The sequence below is a fragment of the Pteropus medius genome, unplaced genomic scaffold, assembly GCF_902729225.1.
Source record: "Pteropus medius unplaced genomic scaffold, Ma_sr-lr_union100, whole genome shotgun sequence".
NCBI classification, from domain to species: Eukaryota; Metazoa; Chordata; class Mammalia; order Chiroptera; family Pteropodidae; genus Pteropus; species Pteropus medius.
Window position 1 is genome coordinate 1,017,615 of NW_024342470.1, and position 21,264 is coordinate 1,038,878.

General features: G+C 45.1%; 2 protein-coding genes and 1 pseudogene across 2 annotated transcripts; 2 read left to right on the top strand and 1 right to left on the bottom strand.

Annotated features, from left to right (window-relative positions):
• Positions 1 to 329: 329 nt before the first annotated feature.
• Positions 330 to 7,139, bottom strand: NLRP10 (NLR family pyrin domain containing 10). The gene is made up of 3 exons (XM_039863450.1): positions 7,069 to 7,139; positions 3,545 to 3,876; positions 330 to 2,375 (listed from the first exon to the last, which is right to left on the bottom strand). The coding sequence occupies exons 2-3, from the start codon at positions 3,822 to 3,824 to the stop codon at positions 745 to 747; spliced, it is 1,911 nt and encodes a 636-aa protein (XP_039719384.1). The 5' UTR covers positions 3,825 to 3,876; positions 7,069 to 7,139; the 3' UTR covers positions 330 to 744.
• Positions 6,085 to 6,203, top strand: LOC120603273 (uncharacterized; annotated as a pseudogene).
• A 3,270-nt stretch (positions 7,140 to 10,409) lies between the features above and the next one.
• EIF3F (eukaryotic translation initiation factor 3 subunit F) lies at positions 10,410 to 17,389 on the top strand. Its single transcript, XM_039863495.1, has 8 exons — positions 10,410 to 10,823; positions 13,408 to 13,478; positions 13,714 to 13,793; positions 14,214 to 14,351; positions 15,679 to 15,770; positions 16,216 to 16,352; positions 16,492 to 16,605; positions 17,160 to 17,389. The coding sequence occupies exons 1-8, from the start codon at positions 10,436 to 10,438 to the stop codon at positions 17,235 to 17,237; spliced, it is 1,098 nt and encodes a 365-aa protein (XP_039719429.1). The 5' UTR covers positions 10,410 to 10,435; the 3' UTR covers positions 17,238 to 17,389.
• Positions 17,390 to 21,264: the final 3,875 nt, after the last annotated feature.

Genomic DNA, 21,264 nt, shown 5'->3' on the forward strand with positions numbered 1-21,264 from the left:
TTGGAACTGACGGATCTTTGCAAAAAGAAAAGTCAGTTAATGGTACATATGGGGACAACTGGGGCATGCTATTAGCAAAGAGGTTTTTCAAGTCATTTGAAGTAGAACTTCTAAGACCAAAGGTCTGTGACTAGCCACGGCTCATGTCCAACCTGGAAATTCTAGAAGTTTCTAGAAAGACAGAAAGCTACTATTAATAAAAGCAGCATTTGATCACAAATACAGAGTCAATGGAACAGTACTATTTCCTTTAAATGTTGACATTGATATGCTTCACATTATCCAATCTTATAGAATGAGCACAATCCACATTTTATTATAGTGTTTATTTTAGAGAAAAAAAGTTGAATGAAATACTTTTATATTTGATTATTGATACTAACATATAAGAGGAGCTACTGAAATAAGACTACACTATAGGAAGTTACAAACCGTCTGGGAGGGGAGGACCCTAAATAACTGAACTTGAGCCATTGTTGACAAATATGATTATTCCTAAAGATTCATCCCACATGGCTTTCCCCGCATCCTATGTTCCAACCCTTCTGATCTTCTCTCTACGTCTCTTTTCTATTTGTTCCTCTGTCCTTCTACTCCTTCTAGTGCCCATTAGTGTGATCTCACACCTCTCCATTCCTTTCAACTCTCTGTCTTCCCCCCACCCTTCTGTCCCTCCACCCCACCATCCTCCTTCCAGTGTCCCCATTTCTGTGCTCCCCATCCTGCTGCTCCTACCTTCCTTGTCTACAGTTCCTTTGTTCCTCTGTCTTTTCCGTTAGAAGCTTCCATTGGTGTCTCTGCTATATTATTTTTGTCCGCAGCTGGACATTTTTGCTCCTCTTTCTGTTTATTACTCAAGCTGGTTTTGACAGAAAATAAGTTCCTGCTGGGAGATTTCTTATTTTTTGAATGCACCATCTTAAATGCTACATCACTCAACTGAACACTCTTTAGCAGATTCTTCATGTTAGACTCATACAGGGACAATTCCAAATCCCAGGTCTTTTTATGCTTTATAGAGCTCATTTGTTCTTTGAAATTCTTCAGATCTTGCTTTAGCGAGGGTGAAACTTTGAAGCAGAACATTAGCTCAAAGTTTGAGGAGCTCTCTTTTTTTGATATGTCCAATAAAAACTGCATACTGAGGGTCATCTCCTCACTCCCCACCTGCTTCTTTTCATCCAGCAGCCTATTCACTTCTCTGAGGGACCCTTCACCCAGCTGGCTCTCATCCTCTTTCACCAGGTAGGACATCGCATGGAAAAATTCCTGGAAGCTAATGTGGCGGAAGCTGTAGAACTTTTTGATGTTAAGGCCCTCTTGGTAATCAATGCTGCTCAAGAAAGCGGCAAGGCTGGGTCCATCTAAATTGTGCTTCTCGAGGTCAGCCTCTTCGAACAGGAATCTCTGGTGCTGGATCCCCTCGGCTGCCAAGGAGCACAGACCCTTTAGAACCTTGTCTCGGGTAAGCTTGGAGCAGTCCCTGTTGTCACTGGGCGGCAGGAAGGTGGAGACATAGGCCATGAAGATGTCAGTGCCATCACTGGGCATCTCTGAGACCACTCCGCCTCTCTCCATCTGCCCCTTCAGCCACGAGCAGACCACCCAGCAAATGCCTGGAATCTGGCACGCTTTGTAGAGGAAGTCATTTCCCCGTGCAATGTCTAAGGCTTTTCTGGCTTGCTCCTCATCTGTGAAATAGGATCTGAAATACCTTTCCTTCTCCTCCATAGAGAAACCCAAGATGTGAAGGTGGCGTGGTTGTTTCAGCAAGGGCTCCAGGTTCCGCAAAGCCAGGGGCCGAGTAGTGATGAGAAGAGAGGACAGGGGAAGTACTTCTCTCCTTATCAGACGGTGCAGCATGTCCTCTACGGGACTGGGCCCCGGCCTCCTCAGCCTCTCCGCATAGGACCGCTGCAGTTCATCGTAGCCGTCCAGGATGAACAGGAGCCGTTCTGGTTGCTGCCTCCGAATCTCTGCGACGGGTGCTTTACTGTCCCCACAGCACCAGATGAGGAGCTGGTCGAGTGTGCTCTCCTGCAGCAGGGTCACTTCTCTGCAGCTCACGTAAAAGACATAATCAAACCGGCCTGGGTACAGGGCGCCAGTGGCCCAGTCCAGCACCATTTTTCTGGCCAGTGTTGTCTTTCCAGTGCCAGCAGATCCCTGTATCACCACTGTAGGCGGGCCTTGGTTGGGCTTTTCCCCTGGATCAAACAGAGCCTCCACTGTGACAGAGTCCACCTCCTGCCCCAGGATGGGGCTCCCTGCGCAGGGCTTGGCCACCAGGAGCAGCTGGTAGTAGCTGTGGTCGACCCCCTCTTCTTGCCTCTCCTCTAGGCAGCGCACATGCTCTCGGTATATTTCTCTGTAATCTGAGCCAAACAAGTTGCGTATTAGGTGGTGAGACAGGAATAAAAAAAAGACAAAATGGCCCTATGAACTCTGAACTCTGCTCTTTAGTCTCATCTTCTATGCTAACTTGTATCCCACTGAGTTTATACTTCTAGCTGCATGGGGAGGGACCACTGTACATGTGTATGAGTGTGGGTGCGTGTGTGTGTGCACGTGGGCACATCTGTTAAGTGTGCGTGAATATCCGTGGGAATGGTTGTATCCACATGTGCTCATGGGAGTGTACTTGTGGAAGCTTGTATGTTTTTGTGTAGAGAAGACATGCCACTGTACGCCAGCAAGTATGTATTTGTAAGAATATGGTTACATACAAAAGCCTCTGTGTGTGTAAATGTCTGGAGTGTTCATGTGAAATTCCCCATCTGAAATGGCAAGAAAAGAGAGGACAAAGGAAAAGGAAGCTGTAAGACGGTGAAGCCATAGGAGCCTGTTCTGAGTGAAGGTCGGGCCAGGTGCTGTAAGGGTAAACCAGCTTCTGAGCCAGAACCCCAACTCCGAGTCTATGGAACCTCTCACCTCTATGTCAGAGGAGCTCTCAAGTGTGAAAGAGCCTACAGAGGGAGCACAGGCACCAACAGACTCTCGCTCCTCTTCAGCACCCCACAAGAAGGGATAGGAGGCCTTTTAGGTTCCATGCCCACCCCACTCTCTAAGGCACCATCAGTCAGTCCACCAGTTCCTTGAGAGAGCAGGGCACAGAAGTGGGCTGTCCTCTCTGAGAAGCAGCCTGAGCTGCCTGCTGGGAGAACAGCGAGGGAAAGGTCTGCCCCCATGCCCTGATGTCATTTCTTCTGGGTAGGAGAAACCCCTTCGCCAACACCATCTCCTATCTCCAAGCCCCTTTCTTCATACTCTCCCATTCTCTGGCACTACAACTGGAGATAGGAGGGAGACCATTATGGCCATAAGATACCCTAATCTTTCTATAAACAAATCCCCACCCTCGCGAGGCTCAGGCCTTTCACCCCACAGCTGTCAGGGTCTTCAACCGGAGACCACCAGGACCCTCAGGCATTGGGAAAGAATGAAAGCAGGTACAACTTATCAGCCATGGTAGTTTCTGGAAATGTCATGGTAGGGAGGGAGTCCCAGTACCACCCTGACCTCCCCTCGCCCCTGCCGCCCTCACCATTTAGACAAACGTGGCTGAGCTGGTCCACGAGTTCTAACAGGTTCATGACCTTCAGCACTTTGAGCACCACTTTCACAGCCTCCTGTGTTCCATACATCGAAATCAGCCGAGAAGCCAGGTCCACCCGACTCAGGCCCTCCAGCTCCCCTCGGGCCAGCCCCGGGCCCCCAAGCAGGGTTCCGTCTCGTAAGTGGAACTTTAATATCTTGAAGTCGTATTCCTCAAGGTCATTCAAAGCCTGGAGCAATGCCTCCCGTGGGTTGCTGGCCAGGGCCATGGTATTTGGGGTGAAGAGTCGAGTTCAGAGCTGTGATCTGGAGGAGGGGGAGCTGGGTGGGAAGAGAGGAGAAGTCACCATTGAGGAAAGAGCAGCCTAAAGGCACCTCGGTCTACCCTGTTTTCTGGGTGCTCGGAAAGCTGCTGAGCACAAGCCAAGGAGATGTGACATGTGCAAGGTTCCAAGAAAGAGGGGTGGGTGAGATGGCGGGGGAATCTCCCTCATCATTCCCTGCTCTGCCTCTTTGTCAACTGACATGTGTGTTTGTGTGGCAAACAGAAGTGAGGTATGAGGGTGTGTCAATCTCTATCTAACTCTCTATCTCTCTCCGCTCTCCCTCCTACACACATTGTTTATCAGGCCCCGCATACCTCCTTAGACAGTTTTGGTTAAGAAAAAAAAATTATATTTTTCTGGGACTGCTGAGGTATGACATTTTTGCTAGGGCTGCTGAGGTACAGTAAGAAGGTAAAAAAAAATCTATGCTCATCATCCCATTGGCCTCACACATCAGCCTCATGGACTTAGTTACACATAGGATTTCAAAGCTGGAAGTCTTCTCATTCAGATAAAGAGACTAGTTCAAATCATGGCAAAAGAAATGGCCACTTTGAGGGCTCACTCTGTGCTGAGTGATTTACATGTATTATCCCTTTTGATTATCACAGGAACTGTCTTGAGGATCCTTCCAGAGGAGAAATTTGACAGTCAGAGAGAAATGGTTTTCTAGAATTTTCCAGAGCTAGACCAGTGGGCATAGAGGTGAGATTTAAGTCCTGGTCTATGATCTGGGTAGATAGACAGAAAGAGAAGGAAAGACATAACAGACAGGTGAAGGAACTAGGTTTGAGTAGCATTTAGTTGAGCTAAACGCTACCTGAAACTGGAGAGATCTGTAGAGACTAAAGCCGAAAAGGAAAGAGAGCAGTGTCTTGATTGTGATTAAGATATAGAGCTAAAATGATGGCAGAGTGGCAGTCTTCAGAAGTTAAGCAACAATTCATAGAAAGCTTTCAGAGTCCAGAATTATACCCATGATCTAAAGCCAATGGGGAATCCATCTTGGTCGAAAATGTCTGAAAGTGAGCAAGAGGTATTTGGGAATGGGGAAAGTTGCTGAGATTCAAATATAAACATTTTCAGTATATACCAAAAGGAGGGAGAAAATTTTAGTAAAATGTTAGGATACAGGGACTTTGGCTGCAAGTTACAGGGCAGTTTGGAAACATAAGCCAGTTGTTGCAGGAGCAGTATACAATACAGCCTCAGGCTCCCCTGCAAATCACTGCTGTTGGCAGAGCTAATTCAGGAAAGAACAAGAAAGAACAAGTGCCTGCCAAGAAGTGCAGTCTAGGCTGTTCAGTCATTTTAGGCTGGGAGACCTAAAGATGAGGCCAGAACCATGAACTCCCTGCAGTAGGAGCCCAACAAACAAGGTTCTGGGAACTGAAACAGATCAGATCCCTTTTTCTGATCAGACAGCTTCCTAAGCCAGATCTGAGTCCACTTAGCCCAAACCCATGAGTTCACTCTGCTTGGTGATGCTGGTATTAAAGGACTACTTGTGACAGCCCCCTCCGCCAGACACCTACCCTCTGATACCCACCAGGCCCCAGTACGTGTGGGACTGGAATAGAGGAACACACACACATTCCATCTGACTGTCAGTGGTGAACATGCTCACCAGGGGAGAATGTGACCTCATTCTTCCATACATTTAAGTTGAAAAACAAGGGAGGGGCTGAAGGGATGAATTCTTCTGTCACCAAGAAATACACAGTCCAGCAGGCCGTCCTTCTCCTTCTCTGAAACCCCAGCCCTCTCTACAACTTGACTCCAGGATAGGCTGGGGCTGTTTGACTTGAGAGACAGAGGAATTGGGGCCCTGCCACCACCATGTCCTCGCCCACGGCCCCTCTTCTTTAAGTTGTTGAAACCACAGGAGGTTGTGCTCCACCAAAGTGGAAAAGGAGGAAGACAGGACACTTCCATGAAAGAGGAATCCGGACGAGGAGAAAACAAAGTCCTAGAAGGCAGCTGGTCAGAGGGTCTGGAGAGCTGCGCCGGCCCAGGGCTCTATTGTAAGTAGAATGGGGTTTCAAGAGACCATCTCAAGCAAAAAAAAAAAAAAAAAAAAAGAAAGAAAGAAAAAAAAGAAAAGTCAATAGATAATGCCTAAAATTGACAAAGCAAAAGGTAGAAATATACATGCATTTAGAAGTGCCGAGAGGTAAGAAGAAACAGTTTAAAATCTAAAGTAGTCTACTGCCGTGCCACCCTAAACAAGCCCGATACCATCTGATCTCAGAAGCTAAGCAGGGTCGGGCCTGGTTAGTACTTGGATGGGAGACCACCTAGGAAGACCAGGTGCTGTAGGCGTAAAAAGTAAAAATAAAAAATAAGGGATTGTAAATTGACAAGGTCCTTGCAATCTGTGAGGTCAACCAAGGGTCGCTTCACCAAATAAATAAATAAATAAATAAATAAATAAATTTTAAAAAAATTAACAAAGGATAGGAAGTAAAGAAATGGAGTTAATATCTACATAGAGATGCAAAAAGGAAAAAATAATGTCTAGAAAAAATTTTTAAGACACAGCAGCAAAAAGAGTCAGAGGTCGTGAGGGGGTGATGAGTCAAGTTTTTGTCTGTTTTAACATGGAAGAGGATGGCAAATGCTGACAAAACAAAACAAAACAAAACCATCCAACAGAGAGGTCAAGTTAGAAATGCTGGTGAGAAAAAGGAGTAATGGAGGAGAGAACAGAGAATGCGGATCGGGAGAGGGTTCAAAGCTTTTGGCAGGAGGATGGAGAGAACATCATCCATGCCCCAAGAAAGTGAGAGAGGTTGTTCGGCAGAGCAAGGCAGGTCTGTGGGGTCTGTGGGCAGAAGATGAGGATAATCATGACTGGCGGTCCCCATGAAAGATGAGTAAGAGCATCCCCTAAGGGTGGGAAGGCTAGGCGAAGAGGAGAGAAGTTGTGAAGTAGCTGCTGGAGCCTCTCTCCCATGCAGGGCCCAGTCCAGGGCCTCCAGTGCCCACTGCTCAGCAAGTTCTCCTAGAGTCCAGGGGAACAGGCAGGAATGGGAATTGGTCTCTTCCAGAGCCTTAACCAAGCTGTGGCTAGAGACAGAACCTAGACAGCAAGAACCAAGCCCAAGAAGCCAAGATGAGAAATCAGAGTGAGACATAGCTGCCCACGCCGTGTGACAGAAACAGAGAAGTGAGATAGATCACTTACTGTGAAGGCTCTCAGATCTGCCTCCTCTACAAGGTTCCAGGTCTGGAGCTCATAGGGCCAGGGAGTGACAGTTGCACTTGAAGGAATTAGAAATGAGATACAAAAGAACCAATTCTAATTGGATGGTGGAAGCAGGAAATGAAATGAGGACTCCTTCCCTGTTAACCCTAGCCTGGCTGTGGGCAGAACTGACAAATGGCACAAATGAGTCCCAGACAGGGAAGCAATAGAGACAAAAGAGGTAGAGGCCAAGAGTAGAACCAGAGAAGATATACAAAGAAGAATGAGAGAGAAATGAGAAGACAAAATAGAGAGAGAAACAGATAGATGAAGGTAGCTGATGGGTATGGATCTCTCTCGATCTCTCTCAATCTCTCTCTCCTCTCTCTCTCTACACACACACACACACACACACACACACACACACACACACACACACACACACAATTTATATGCTCTATAAATAGGGTCCAGCCTGCCTGGATCCCTCAGTCAGCCACCGAAAAGCTAGCATCCTGGGTGTATGCACTCCCTTGTCCTGGCCAGTCAGCATCCCTAGAAGACCGTGGCAACAGTCTTTCTCCTGCTCCTGAGCTACATGGCTGGAGAAAAACACAAAAGCCAACCAGAGCCTTAAGGTCTCCAGGCTCAGCTGAGTCTTTCCATAATTGATCAATGCCTTTGATGGCTCACTCTTGGCCCTTCTTCCAAATATCACCCATTGCCCCAAGGCTGAACCCTACCGATGCACTACCATTCTCAGTAGATCATCTTGCCTCCCCGAGAAAAACATCATTTGGCAGGAACTCCTGCAGCTTCCCTTCTCTCTCCAAGTCAAAGTGTCTCTGATCCTTCATCCATCCCTTTCTCCTTTCTCATCAGAGAGAAAGTCTTTAGGCCATCAATATAAAGACAAAGTTCTGGGTGGTGAAGTGTCCACGCTCAACTCAAATCAACACATACATGGGAGGTCCCAAGGTTGTGCCTGGTCAGTCTGGGGCAGCAATACCTCTTCATCGGGGGTGGTTCTCTCTTCTGGATTTCTCCCCAAGGAATGGTCACCTTAGCCCAGGGCACCAGCCTGGGCTAAGGCAGACACCAGACTGGGCTAAGGCACCCATAAGGGAGGCCACCAGGCCAGGGCCACCTCTCCAGCATGTCCTTCATCCTGCCGCAAACCATCCCTCTTATTTAGGCTTTTCCATTTGGATCCCCCTTCTTGCCTCTTTCATTAGATAGCTCCCCTTGATCATACTTGTATATTCAATCTTTCTCTCTCCTCAAGAGTCTTATTCTTAGTTTAAAATATACTTAAAGCTCTTCCAGCCTAAATTGTCCCCCTCTCAAGCTGCTGTTCCCACAGTTACTGCCTTAAATGTCTCCTTTTCTTTCCAGCAACTTCCTTGAGAACTGAGTAGCCAGCACTCACTGCCGTCTATTCAAATTGACCATTCTCTCACACCTGAATTCTGGTTTTCATACCAACCCTGCCCTCAATTTCACTGGCAGTGCTCTAGGTTTGCTAAAGATCCAGGTCATCAAATCCAAGAGTCACTTTACAATCCTCCTCTGATAAGCTATTCGCCTGTGTTTGGGGGAATTAAAAAAAAAAAAGTTTACCCAGAGCACTGACAGGGGAACAGGGGCATGTGAATTCTAACTATAGAAAGTTTGCTCCAAGGAGAAAGCAGATCTTGGGCATAAGAGTTGAGACTAAGAAACCCAAAATCACCCACCCACCTTGACAGCTGGATGCTGGGACTTGACCTAATTAATGGTGTTGGTAGGCTTCTTGACAGGCAGATGTTATTGCCCCCATTATACCGAGAAGAAAACTGAGGGCTCAGAAAAAAAATAGATTGCCCAAAGTTACACAGTGAGTTAGGATCAGAGCTCCTTCCATCACAGAGTAACGCCAACAGCTACTAAATAATAATAATAATAATAACAACAACAACAACAACAGTAATAATAATCAACATCTCAATGGCGATGCATCCAAAAATTAACTTGAGATCTTTCCCCAAAAACCTGCTCTACCAGTAGCTTACATTACCTCAACTAATGACAACCTGCTCTACCAGTAGCTTACATTACCTCAACTAATGACAACCTGCTCTACCAGTAGCTTCATTACCTCAACTAATGACAACTTCTTCATACCACTTGCACTGCTACTGGTTTAGTGCCAGCCACCATCATCTCTCACTTAGATTACTTGGTAATCTCCTACCATGTCTCTCTGCTCTTTCTCTCTCACCTCCCTCTCCCAAGTAACCTCCCTCCCAGCTCCATTATATTCTTCTCAAAGCAGTCAGAGTGATCTTTTTAAAACTAAGACAGATTCCTCCCAACTCATTGTCTAGGTCTCTCTCATTCTCTGCCTCTGAGGGGAGACCACACTCTGTCTTTGGAGTGTTACCCCTCCTCTCATAAACTTTTCTTTTGACTCAAACAACAACAAAAACCTAAGACAAATCATGACACTCCCCTGCTCAAACCTCAGCACTGGTTTCCCATCTCACTCAGACTAAAAGTCAAAGTCCTAACCCTGGCTTAGGCGGCCCTTAATGATCTGCTCCTGTTTAGAGGTCCAGCTCCTGCTAGTCCCACCTTGATCTTAACACTTCAGCCACCAAGTAGCCATTTCAAACACACCAGGCCTACTCTTGCCTTAAGGCCTTCCGCACTAGCTGGAGGCTCTTCTCTCGCCCCCAATGGCCACTTCGCCCTTGCCTTTTTCGAGTTCACTTAAATCTCACATTCTCGTTGTGACCTACCATAGCTCCTCACAACTCCTGATTCCCCCCCACTCTCTGCTGCTGCTTCCTTTTTCTTAGCACTTACAACCTCCTAATATATCATGTAATGTACTTATTTGTCTCTTTCCGCTACAATGTAAACTTTTCAAGGACAACGATGTTTTGTTCACTGATATATCCCAAGCGCCTTTTTAAAAGCGTCTGGCACATATTGTTTGTCGAATGAATAAAACCACCGTGTTGACACCTTATGACGCTGTCAAGCTTTAAAAGCCACTTTGACAGCCGTTATCCCATTGAAGTCTGAAACACGATTTGCGACCCTTCCGCAGCTCTCTGGCTCCATCTGGCGGAGTGAGTTGTTTCTCTTCTCCTAGCCCGGTCCCAAGTTTACTCGGAACTATTTAGCTCGGTCTCGCTGAGTGCGCACCCGAACGAGATCAAAGAGCACAAACTCAGAGCACAAAATTGTAGTGCCGTGAGAAGCATCATTAGTAACCAATAGGCATAAAGATATTGTTCACGTGGTGCATATTCAGCCTATGGTGCTCCTAATATTTCCTAGGTTACTCCTTTCCGCTCCAAGCTCCTTCTCTCTCGACAAGATGGCCACACCGGCGGTACCGGCGAGTGCTCCTCCCGCCACTCCAGCCCCAACCCCGGCTACAGCTCCAGCCTCAGCCCCAGCCCCGGCCCCAACTTCAGCGCCAGCGCCGGCTCCGGCTCCAGCGCCGGTTCCGGCTCCAACTCCAGCCCCATCCTCATCCCCAGATCCCGCGGCAGCGGCGGCTACGACCGCGGCTCCGGGCCAGACCCCGGCCTCAGCGCCAGCCCCAGCGCAGACCCCGGCGCAGTCGCTGGCTGGGCCAGCTCTACCAGGTCCCTTCCCCGGCGGCCGTGTGGTCCGGCTGCACCCGGTCATTTTGGCCTCCATAGTGGACAGCTACGAGCGACGCAACGAGGGCGCTGCCAGAGTTATCGGGACCTTGCTGGGTGAGTGGTCAGAAAAAAACTGACGTTCTCTTCGACCTCCCACCTCCCCCTTAACTTGCACCCCTTTCTTCTCGTCCCCATTGATCTCTTACCTATTTCTTCATCTGGCTTTTCTGCTGAGACTAATCTTCCCAAGAAACTTAAACATTCTTGCCTGATTGCTGTCACTTTGGGCAACTTTGAGCAACATAAGATGTATAAGGAATAGTTAGGTATTAAGTAAGTATCGTGTGCCGAATGATTTACATTTTAATTTTACTGATAGCATGTCATATCAGATATGTTCAGCTCCAGTCTACCGAAAACGAGTTCAAACGCTGACGAGGAAGTCAAAGACACTTGATTCCCTAAGCCCAGTGACCACGTTTTCCTCTCCTTATCTACTGGCTAAAATGCCTTTATTTTCTAGGTGTTAACAAAGAAGTTCCTAACCAGTTGGCAAAAGGGACATCTGTTAAAAGATTTCCCTCTCAACAAATAAACCGGTTTGGCAGGAACCCATTTAGGGTTTCAATAATAATCTGCTTTCATAAATGCGTAAGCCTGATCCTCTGTCCTTCTCATGCAGTACATCCTGTCTCTGATTGTCCATTTGGACACAAAAGTTGTATTATCTATTTATGATATTGCTTAACTTTCAGATAACAACCTTTTCCCTACCCATGTTCCAAATTTGAGGAATAGATGTTTTATGTTAAAGTAATTTGTAAAACTTAGAACCACTAAAAAGGAATTATTGATAATATATCCTTTTCTCTGAGTACTGCTGGTCCCATCAAATTCATTTTCACTTCATTTTAGGCACTATTTTAGACCCCTTTGTGAATCTATTCCAGTTGCATGTATCATTTCTCTTTCTTATTCTTGAACGCATAATAGTCTTTCTACCATAGAAGACAATTGATGTATTACAAAGAGGACACGATTTGTAGGCAGACTCCACCAAACATATGTCTTAAACACGCACATTCTCCCTCTTTTTCTTTGAGAGTGTAGCATTTTACAGAAACTTCAATTAATCCATTATCTTCCAAACGTTGCCATGGTTTTTCTCAAACCAAGCCTTTGTATTCTCTCTGCCACAAGTGCCTTCTCTGCTCTTCCTTATTTGTTTCTTTCCTTTTTTTTTTTTTTTCTTCCTTATTTGTTTCTTTAAGTTCCACTCATCTTCCAGGTTCTTAGGAAAAGTGTTCAGTATTGGTCCTTCATCCCATACTTCCACCCTCACCCACATTCTTAACCTCCCAAAGTATGATAGCATTCTGTGACTGTGCACTGCTTTGAGCTTCTGTAATAAATGATTTTTGCGTCACTGACTTGGCACTCGACAAATACTAATTTGCTCTTTCAGCTGCACTGTCAGATTTTCCAAACTCACTGAAGTTATTTACCTGAAGAAACAATTCTCCACCCAAGGTTTGTGCTAAGTACCCCAAATATTACAATTACCCTAATAAGACCAACTGTAAATTAGATCTTCAGATCCCCTTCAAGATGGGGATCAGCTGTTACCAAGGCAGTGCTTCCTGAAGAATGAAGCATGAGTTCTGCTTGCTAGGAACTTACAAATTTTCTCAGACATTAATTCATGAAACATTTCATTTGGTTAAATGAAGTCACTGGTGTTTCTTATGTACCATAAAACTCTTAGGTAGTAGAATCCAAAGTTTGATAAAATGAGCTCTACTCTAACCCTAAAGATGAAGACATATTCTTGTATAAAAACCATTAGAAGATAATGTGATAAATGCTCTAATAGAAGGGTGTCATAGTGGCATAGAAAATATAGAAGACTTACTATTTCAGAATCTTGGAAGTGGTCAAGTCTTTTGAATGCTGATGAGAGGTAAAATAAGAAAGAATATTTATTCATTGGGTTTGGGGACATAGTTTCAGGCAGAAACCATAGTGAAGTGGACTTAGACTGTGGGCAGCATTTGCAGCCCAGGATGAGAGATGCCAGTAGATAAGAGAAAAAAAGAGAAGTCAGGGGACTAGCAGTCTTAATGAGCTCAAGAAACAAATGTAAGTAGTGAGAACGAAGTTATCAGAACTAGAATAGAAGTTTATAGTAAAAGACTGACATTTATGTTGAAGGTTCACAGGTAGAAGGTTTCCGGATGATGATAACGGTTAAGGTTGTGACCATGGGATCAGATGGCTGAAGGAAAGTACAGGTGAAGCTCCCTAAGCTGTGTTCTCTGAGACTAGGGAGCTGTATGGGTGGTCTTTGTAGACATAATTAAAATCTTTTGGGTAGCTCTGCAAATTAAATTATAGAGAAAGCCTAGAGGCTGAAAACTGAAGGTCACAGAGTAACGGCCTGGAGTAGGAGTGATAGTGGGAAGTAACAGGCAAAGGGAGACCTTGTGAAGGAAGGAGTTGGAGGTCACTCCAGAATTTTAGTTCTCTGGAGAATCCTGGTCCCATCGATGCACATGGCTGAACTTGGAGCTAATGAGTTCAGTTTTTTGTTCATTGACTTTGAGGAGACCTCTGAAAATCTGAAAGCATTTGGGAAGTGCTTGGAGGCTGGCTGTTCGGAGCCTTAGTTACATAACACATGGACAATTCTCTCTCACAGGAACTGTTGACAAGCACTCAGTGGAAGTCACCAATTGCTTTTCAGTACCACACAATGAGTCAGAAGATGAGGTGAGTGGGGATTTGAGCTGCTCCTGTGCAGTCTATAGCTGATCTTTTGCTAGGCTCCCCTTAGAGCCCTCCCACACAACATGTGCTCCTAACTAGGGCTCCTGCAGTTCAAAGAGCTGTGTTCTATTTGTATATACTTCACAGGCCTCTTCTGTCTATTGGGGTGGCCTCTCATCTTTTCTATCCATTTTTTTATGGATTTCTGGCTTCTGAGCTTCCTTTTCTGCCTTCTTAGGTTGCTGTTGACATGGAATTTGCTAAGAACATGTATGAGTTGCACAAGAAAGTCTCTCCAAATGAGCTTATCCTGGGCTGGTAAGTCGGGGGGCAGCAGGGATTGGAAGATCTCATTGATTGCCAAGGCCTTTTGCTACCAGACCAGACATTGTGCTCCCTTTTATGGAGACAGAGTATTGAAGGTGTATTACCTCAAGGAACTATGAATTCAGTATGTTTCACTGGCAATTTTGATCCCGTGAGGCCAAGAATATTTTTTTTGAATTGTAGCTTGTTCCAAGCAAGTGTTACTGGTGGCTTAGAATTTTTCAAGATCTCTTAAGTCAGCTTTGATTTGATTTGATATAGTTTTCAGTGTGTTTATTATTTTGGTATTTGAGTGTCACTGGGTATCACTACCATAGGGCTGTCAGGTACCTGGAGACACGCATGCCTCCATCATGTTTGGTATTGATATCACATGTAGACTTGTGTCCACAGCTATGTTTCATTTTCTAGGTATGCTACAGGCCATGACATCACAGAGCACTCTGTGCTGATCCATGAGTACTACAGCCGAGAAGCCCCCAACCCCATTCACCTCACTGTGGACACAAGCCTCCAGAACGGCCGCATGAGCATCAAGGCCTATGTTAGGTGATCAGAGTCTTGGGCCACAAGAGCACAAACAGCTCTCTATTTTATTCCGTGCCTGGATGACACCCCACCTCCACCCCAAGCAGGTTTAAGCCTTCAGTGTGTAACTCACTGCCTCCTAAGGAAGCCCATTCCTCACTCTGAACAGTTGTCAATAGAAAGGTTTCACTCTGAAACAAAATCTTTCCTAGAAGTTTCCACTCGCTAATCCTAGTTGTACCCCACATTTTTTCTCATTGCTCTTAACTAATTTCAAATGACAGCCCTTTCGGTATTTGAGCAAGCTGTTGTGTTCTTTGTGTCATTTTTTTCTAGAAGTTAATTCTGCATGGTTCCTACAGCCGATTCTCACATGGTAATTTGGTCACGATCCTTCACCATTTTCACTGCTTTGAGTTACTCTTTAGTCTTCCCTTATCCTTAGAACTGAGCACAGGACTCGGAGAAGTGCAGATTAAAAGATGGCTGTCATTTTGGACATTTCTCTTAACCCAGGATTGATATAGTTTTGGTGACCACAGCATTATAGTATCGTCACACTGAGCTTGCAGGCAGTTAAATGCTAGTTGATGGGAGAAGCTGGAAAGGACTCTAGTGGCATGCTGAAGAAGGGGTTGCTATAGGAATCAGAAAGACTCTATTCTGTTTCAAATGAAGGTATTTGTTAGTTTATACACTGTTTAACTTTGTGCTCTTTTTGTGTCTGACACTGATGAAACCAGTTAACCACTATTCAGTAAGACGCAGATGGTGGATACCAAGCCCTTATGGCCACTTGCTGTACCACTAAGCTCTAGCCTTCTCCTGGTTTCTTAGACTTTCCAGATATTTCAGATGCCTCAAGATCCAGTTGGAAGTGTATAGTTGGCATAGTAAAGGCATTCACCTTTAGTGAGATGACTTATAGCCCCCAATCTAATCTTGGTAAACTAGAGTCATTTTGTTTTTTTAGGCACAGATAAAGGGCTCAGTCCTAGAAAAGACCTGTCCTGTCTCTTCTTTCTGTGGGGGTGGATGTTTAGGCAGCAGCTCCACAGGGAAATCCAGTGTCCTGTCCTCTCATCACTGAGATTCCACAGTGTGAAGTATTCCTCTGAAGGGACCAGGCCAGGTCTGAAAGCCGAATCCCCTATCACAGGCCAAGGGTTTGGTGTGTGGAATGAACCAGGGGAAGAAAACGACTTGCTCCTGTGAGGCCTCCGAGATTCAGACCTTCTTATATCAGAACCTTAGAAGCCATACTCTTGCTGTAACTACATTTCCAGCCTGGATTAGACATGAAGACTCTCTCAAGGCTAGCTATTTACCTTGACTTCTCTCTCCCTAGCACTTTAATGGGTGTCCCTGGGAGGACCATGGGGGTGATGTTCACACCTCTGACAGTGAAATATGCGTATTATGACACTGAACGCATTGGAGGTGAGTAATTTTCCCATGCCCTTTTTCAAGGTCTTTGGCATTTTTAATGGGAAGGGGTTGCTGTTCTCTAACAAGGGTAGAGGGGCTTGGTAGGTTAAAGAGGAACAATTGATCTAAGCTTCACAATGACTAGGAATCACAGTCATTCTCCTACATAAGTGAGATTTGAGGAATTATGTGTGAAATTGTTAGAGATGGGAAATTATCAGCACTAGAGGCTACATAGCTATTCATGTGAGACCAAAACCAGTGATTAGAATACTAGGTGCAGAAGCTGAGTGCTTTCAGGAGGAAGAAAAGCTAATAAGGCCAGAGCAGGGGAGTTTGGGGAAGTCGACCGAGTCCAGAGGGAGGTAGGAAAGTTAGTAGGATGTTGAGGGATCGTCTCTTTCCTGATATGATGACTGAATTCTCTGTCCCTTTTACCCCCAATGCACTCTCACAGTTGACCTGATCATGAAGACCTGTTTTAGCCCCAACCGGGTGATCGGACTCTCAAGTGACTTGCAGCAAGTGGCAGGGTCATCGGCTCGCATCCAGGATGCCCTAAGCACAGTGTTGCAGTACGCAGAAGATGTACTGGTGAGGAGGGGAAAGAAAAGGAAGGAGGAGGGCATAAATCTTCTCTCCATTGTCGCCGAGAGATAGGCTGGTGAAATGACAGTCCTCAGTGGTGAAAATTAACTGTTCCTCATGCAGTCTTTCTTTGTTTGGTGCTCAGTCTGGAAAGGTGTCAGCTGACAATACTGTGGGTCGCTTCTTGATGAGTCTGGTTAATCAAGTACCCAAGATAGTTCCTGATGACTTTGAGACCATGCTCAACAGCAATATCAACGTGAGTGCCATCTCCAGGCTTCTGGGAGCCTGCGCCTTCCCCTACCTCAGTATATACACACAGATGTGAAGGGAGTTGGCGGGATGGCCAGGAGTGGGACAGAGGAGGGAGAGCTTCACCTTTGGCCCCTTTGCTGTCCAGGTTGGGAGGAAGGAATAGATAGTACACATGCTCGGAGATTCCCTTCTTCCTTGATTTCATTGGCCCAGGTACTGCTGATACTGTGACTTGTCTAGATTCTAGATTGAAAGAAATGCTTAAATTCAGAAAACAAAATGCAATTTGTTTTCCTCATGTGAGTTTATGGACTCCCTATAATTCTACCTATGGATCTCAACTCAAGCACCCTTAGTCTTTATATCAGTAGAGATGAGAAAGTGTTCTCAAGCATTTTCTTCCTGTCTTTTACCTTCAACTCTTGCTCACCCTCTCTCAACTGTCATTTATCTAGGACTGTCCTCACACTCAGTGTTCATTGTAGAGCTGGCCAAGGCCAACCTTTCTGTTCCCCTTCTACTCAACTCCTCACTCATCATGGCTTCTTTCTCTTCCAGGACCTGCTGATGGTGACCTACCTGGCCAATCTCACACAGTCACAGATTGCCCTCAACGAGAAACTTGTAAACCTGTGAATGGGCCCCAGGCAGCACTCCTGCCATTCTGGGCCCTAACCCTGGGACTCAGAATGGAGTGAAGTAGAAATGGCTTCTTGTGGTTTGAGTCACACTGAGTCAGTCAACTGCTTGTGACTCTAAATAAACATAGCCTCGCTTTTGTAAATGAATTCCATCTTATGTGAGTTTACTTCTGGGTGGAAGAGAGAAAATTGTAGTAGAGCCCATGCAGAAAGCAAGAAGTGAGTATTCTGGGTAGAAGTTGGTCCCTGTGTTTGGCATGACTTCTCATCAGTAGTTGCACCCACAGCCAGGCCACTTTAGCTTCACCTGACCCCAGACCAGATAGCCTTCTTAGCACACTGGTTTACAGGGGCACTTTCTCCCCGCTCTTTTAACTTATGCTCAGACCAAACTGGATCTCAAAAGAAATTGTTTTTTATCACTTCCGTAGCATCTGATATGGGTAGCAGTATAAAGGTTGCCTTAGGTATAGTTGGAAGTACCTAGAGAATGTATGTGCTAGTGAATGAAAAGAGGAGATAAGGGGGTAGATATAGAGCTCAATCCTCGGTTGCATGAGTCCTGGGAGAAAGACAGCCTTATCCATGGTGAGAACTAATGGTGCTTTACCAAATTTTTTTCTTGATTTTCAGTCTGGAAAGGTGTCCACTGACATTACGGCGAACTATTTCTTAATGGATCATGTGGTTTCCACAGGAAATGAAAATGCGAATCCATGCAAGGAAAGTAAATGAGAGAATTAGATACTTAATCTGAACTGAAAGAGTAGAGGGTGTGGCTAATGTTTTACAATGCTTGAATAGTAAGATAGAGCTGTTTGCCACTATGGTTCAGCGAGGCAGAATTAGGATCTCTAGGTTAGATTTTTCTCCATTTTAGTGGGGAAAACAAAAGTAAATGATCACTTGCAAAACAGAAAATGAGTGCTGGATCTAATATTTATTGAGCACCTATTATGTTTGGGAGAATTTTTTTTTATTCATATTACGGAGGGAGCTGGGGTTCAGAGAAGTTGAGCATGTTACTTGAGGTTACGCAATAGTGAGTGATAAAACAGGATTGGAATCTAGGTCTGGATTTTATTTTCATGGATGGCCCTCTGCTTCACAGTTTAATGGCCAACTTAATTAATAGAGCAAAAATATGACATAACAGGAGCTTATCATAGGGATTGACCAGCTCTGTTGGAGTCTGGGAAGATTCTACCCAGGACATGATATCTGAGCTGGTGTTTTGTGTTGTTTTTGTTCGTTTGTGTTTGTTTTACCAGGAAATCAGGAAAGGGTAGTCGAGTCAAAAGAAACACATAAAAAAGCAGAGAAATGTAAAAAGCTTAACGTGCTCAGAATCAAAGAGGCATATGCAAGAGCCAGACCGTAAGGGCCCTTGGTCTGTGGAGGTTGGCGTTTTATCCTGGAAGTTGTGAGAAGGCACTGGTTAATTTTAGGCAGATTTAATCAGATTTGGATTTCAGGAAGATCACCTGGTAATAGTGTGGAGGAAGGACAGAAAGGGAAAGAAGTAGAAACAAGGAGACGAGTCAGTCAGAGGGCCACTGCGATTGTTCAGAGAGACTGAGTGCCAGACTCACTCAGTGGCAGTGGGGATGGTGACGAAGACTCGAATTCATGAGGATGGTATAAGGCAGCCTCAAGAGGACTTGGAAACCGATCGAAACGTGGATGGCGAGAGGTGGGTGGGGTCCAGGATGTTGCCGGTTTCTGATAAAGGTGATTGAAGGAATGGTAGTATATGGAGACTGGCTACCAAAGTGGTGGAAGCTGACAAGCTGCAGAGGTGTGGCCAGAGTCAAGATTAGAGGGGCAATGTGGAACCAAATAGTGAAGTCTTAAATGCAACAAAAGAACTGTGACTTAGTTAAACTATGGGGCTGTACCAGATCTTTTGGGGAAAGGCTGAAGAATTCAGGTTATCCATTTGTTCATGTAATAGTTACCAAATGCCAAACAGTATGTTAAGCAAAAAGCCATGATGCCTGCTTAGAATCTACTAGAAGGGACAGATAAGTAAAGAAGTCATTACTTTAGGAATCATAGGTGTTGGAGGTCATGGAAGGCATCTAGTTAGGAAGTGAAATCTAAGCTGGACTTGAATGAGGAAGAGACAGACTGAAAAAGAAGGAAAATGGAGCATTCTAGGCACAAAACAGTATGTGCAAAGGCTCAAAGAAGGACCAAGTCAGCCATGTGGCTTCATCAATGCTGACCCCATGGCTCAGGAGATGTTTGTAAGGATATCTGGATTTTTTTTTTTTTTTTTTTTTTACAACTTTGCTTATTTGTGCACCAGTTGGTTTTTACAATGAATGTTTTCACACATTCTCTATGTTACATGGTTGTGCATATGCTAAAAATATCTTAGACCGTGTCTGGGTGAGACGTGTTGTTTGAGTTCCATGACACCATACTCCCCTGACTTTCAACCTTCTTAGCTGCTCCTTTTCAGTGCTTTTTCTTAGTCCTTCCTTCTCTGACTCTCAGTGTTTCATTCTCCAGGGTTGCATCCTGGGTCTTCTTCACTTTCTACTCTATACCCTCTTGACTAGAAAATCTCACCAATGCCTGTGACAGTTACTGTATGTTAAGGATGCCCAATCTCTAGCTCTGGCCCACATTTGGAACTGTTTTCCTGATTTCAGACTAGTTAAACAGACAAGATATACTCATCTGGATGTCTCAAAAGCATCTTAAATTCAACTTATTCCATAATGAATTGATTGTCTCTTCCTCTCACACAAATTACTTCTTGAATTTCCTCTGGTGATGACACAACTGTGTACCCTGTTGTCAAAACCAGAAACCTTGGGTGAATCCTTGATTCTCCTCTCCCTTTCCACCATTATGCCTCAACTAGTTTTTTACAATTCTGTCTTCAGTCTTACCCTCTCTGTTATTGTGCTGTAATAAATATATATTTCGTCTTCATCCTTGGTCCTCGCACACAACTATTAAAACCTTTGGAATTTCTTCAGTGATAAGAGCTATAAAGATTTAAAGAGAGTCTTGTTATTCCTAACAAGCCCCTTTCAACACATCTGAGTTTATATCAATTAAGTAATTTTGGAAAACCTCTAGGTTAGGGGTCCTCAGCCCCCCGGCCACAGACCCTACAGGCCACGGGCTGAATAGCAGGAGGTGAGCTGCTGGCTGGCAAGCGAGTGAAGCTTCATCTGTATTTGCAGCTGCTCTGCAGCGCTAGCATCACCCCATCAGCTCCACCTCAGATCATTAGGCATTAGAGTTTCATAGGAGTTCCAGTCCCTGGTGCCAAAAAGGTTGGGGACCAGTGCTCTAGGTAACCACAAATGGGGGCTGGTTGTCAGGTGAAACGACCATGTAATGGAAGGTTGGAACTTTCTTAGCTTGGGGAGAGGAGAGGGGCTGAAGGTTAAATTAATTATCAACGGCCAGTGATTTAATCAGCCATGCCTATGTAATGAGTCCTCCATAAAAACCCAAAAGGACAGAGTTTGGAGAGTTGCTGGGTTGGTGAACAAGAATGCATTCAGGAACAAGGTGCATGCCAGGAAAGCAGTGCACCCCAAACTCCACAGATGTGCCATACTTCCAGACCTCACTATGTGCCTCTTCCTCTGGCTGTTCGTTCATGTCCTCTGTAATAAATCAGTAATGATAAGTAAACTATTTTCCTTAGTTCTGTGAAGCACTCTAGCAAATTAAATGAAAAATCAAAGAAGGAAGTCAGGGGAAGCTCCAATTTATAACTTGTTGGTCAGAAGCACAGGTGACAACCTGGACTTGGCGACTGACATCTGAAGAGGATCAGGGGCCGGCGAGGGGAGGCAGTCTTGTTGGACTGAGTCTTTAGCCTTGGGATCTGATGCTACCTCCAGGTTGGTAGTGTCAGAATGGAGTTAAATTGTGGGACACTCAACTGGTGTCTGAAAATTGCATGGTGGGAAAATCATCACATCTGGTCATAGAAATGTTTGCTGTGACAAGTGTAGAGAAAAACAGTTTTCCTATTCACCGTCTTTGAA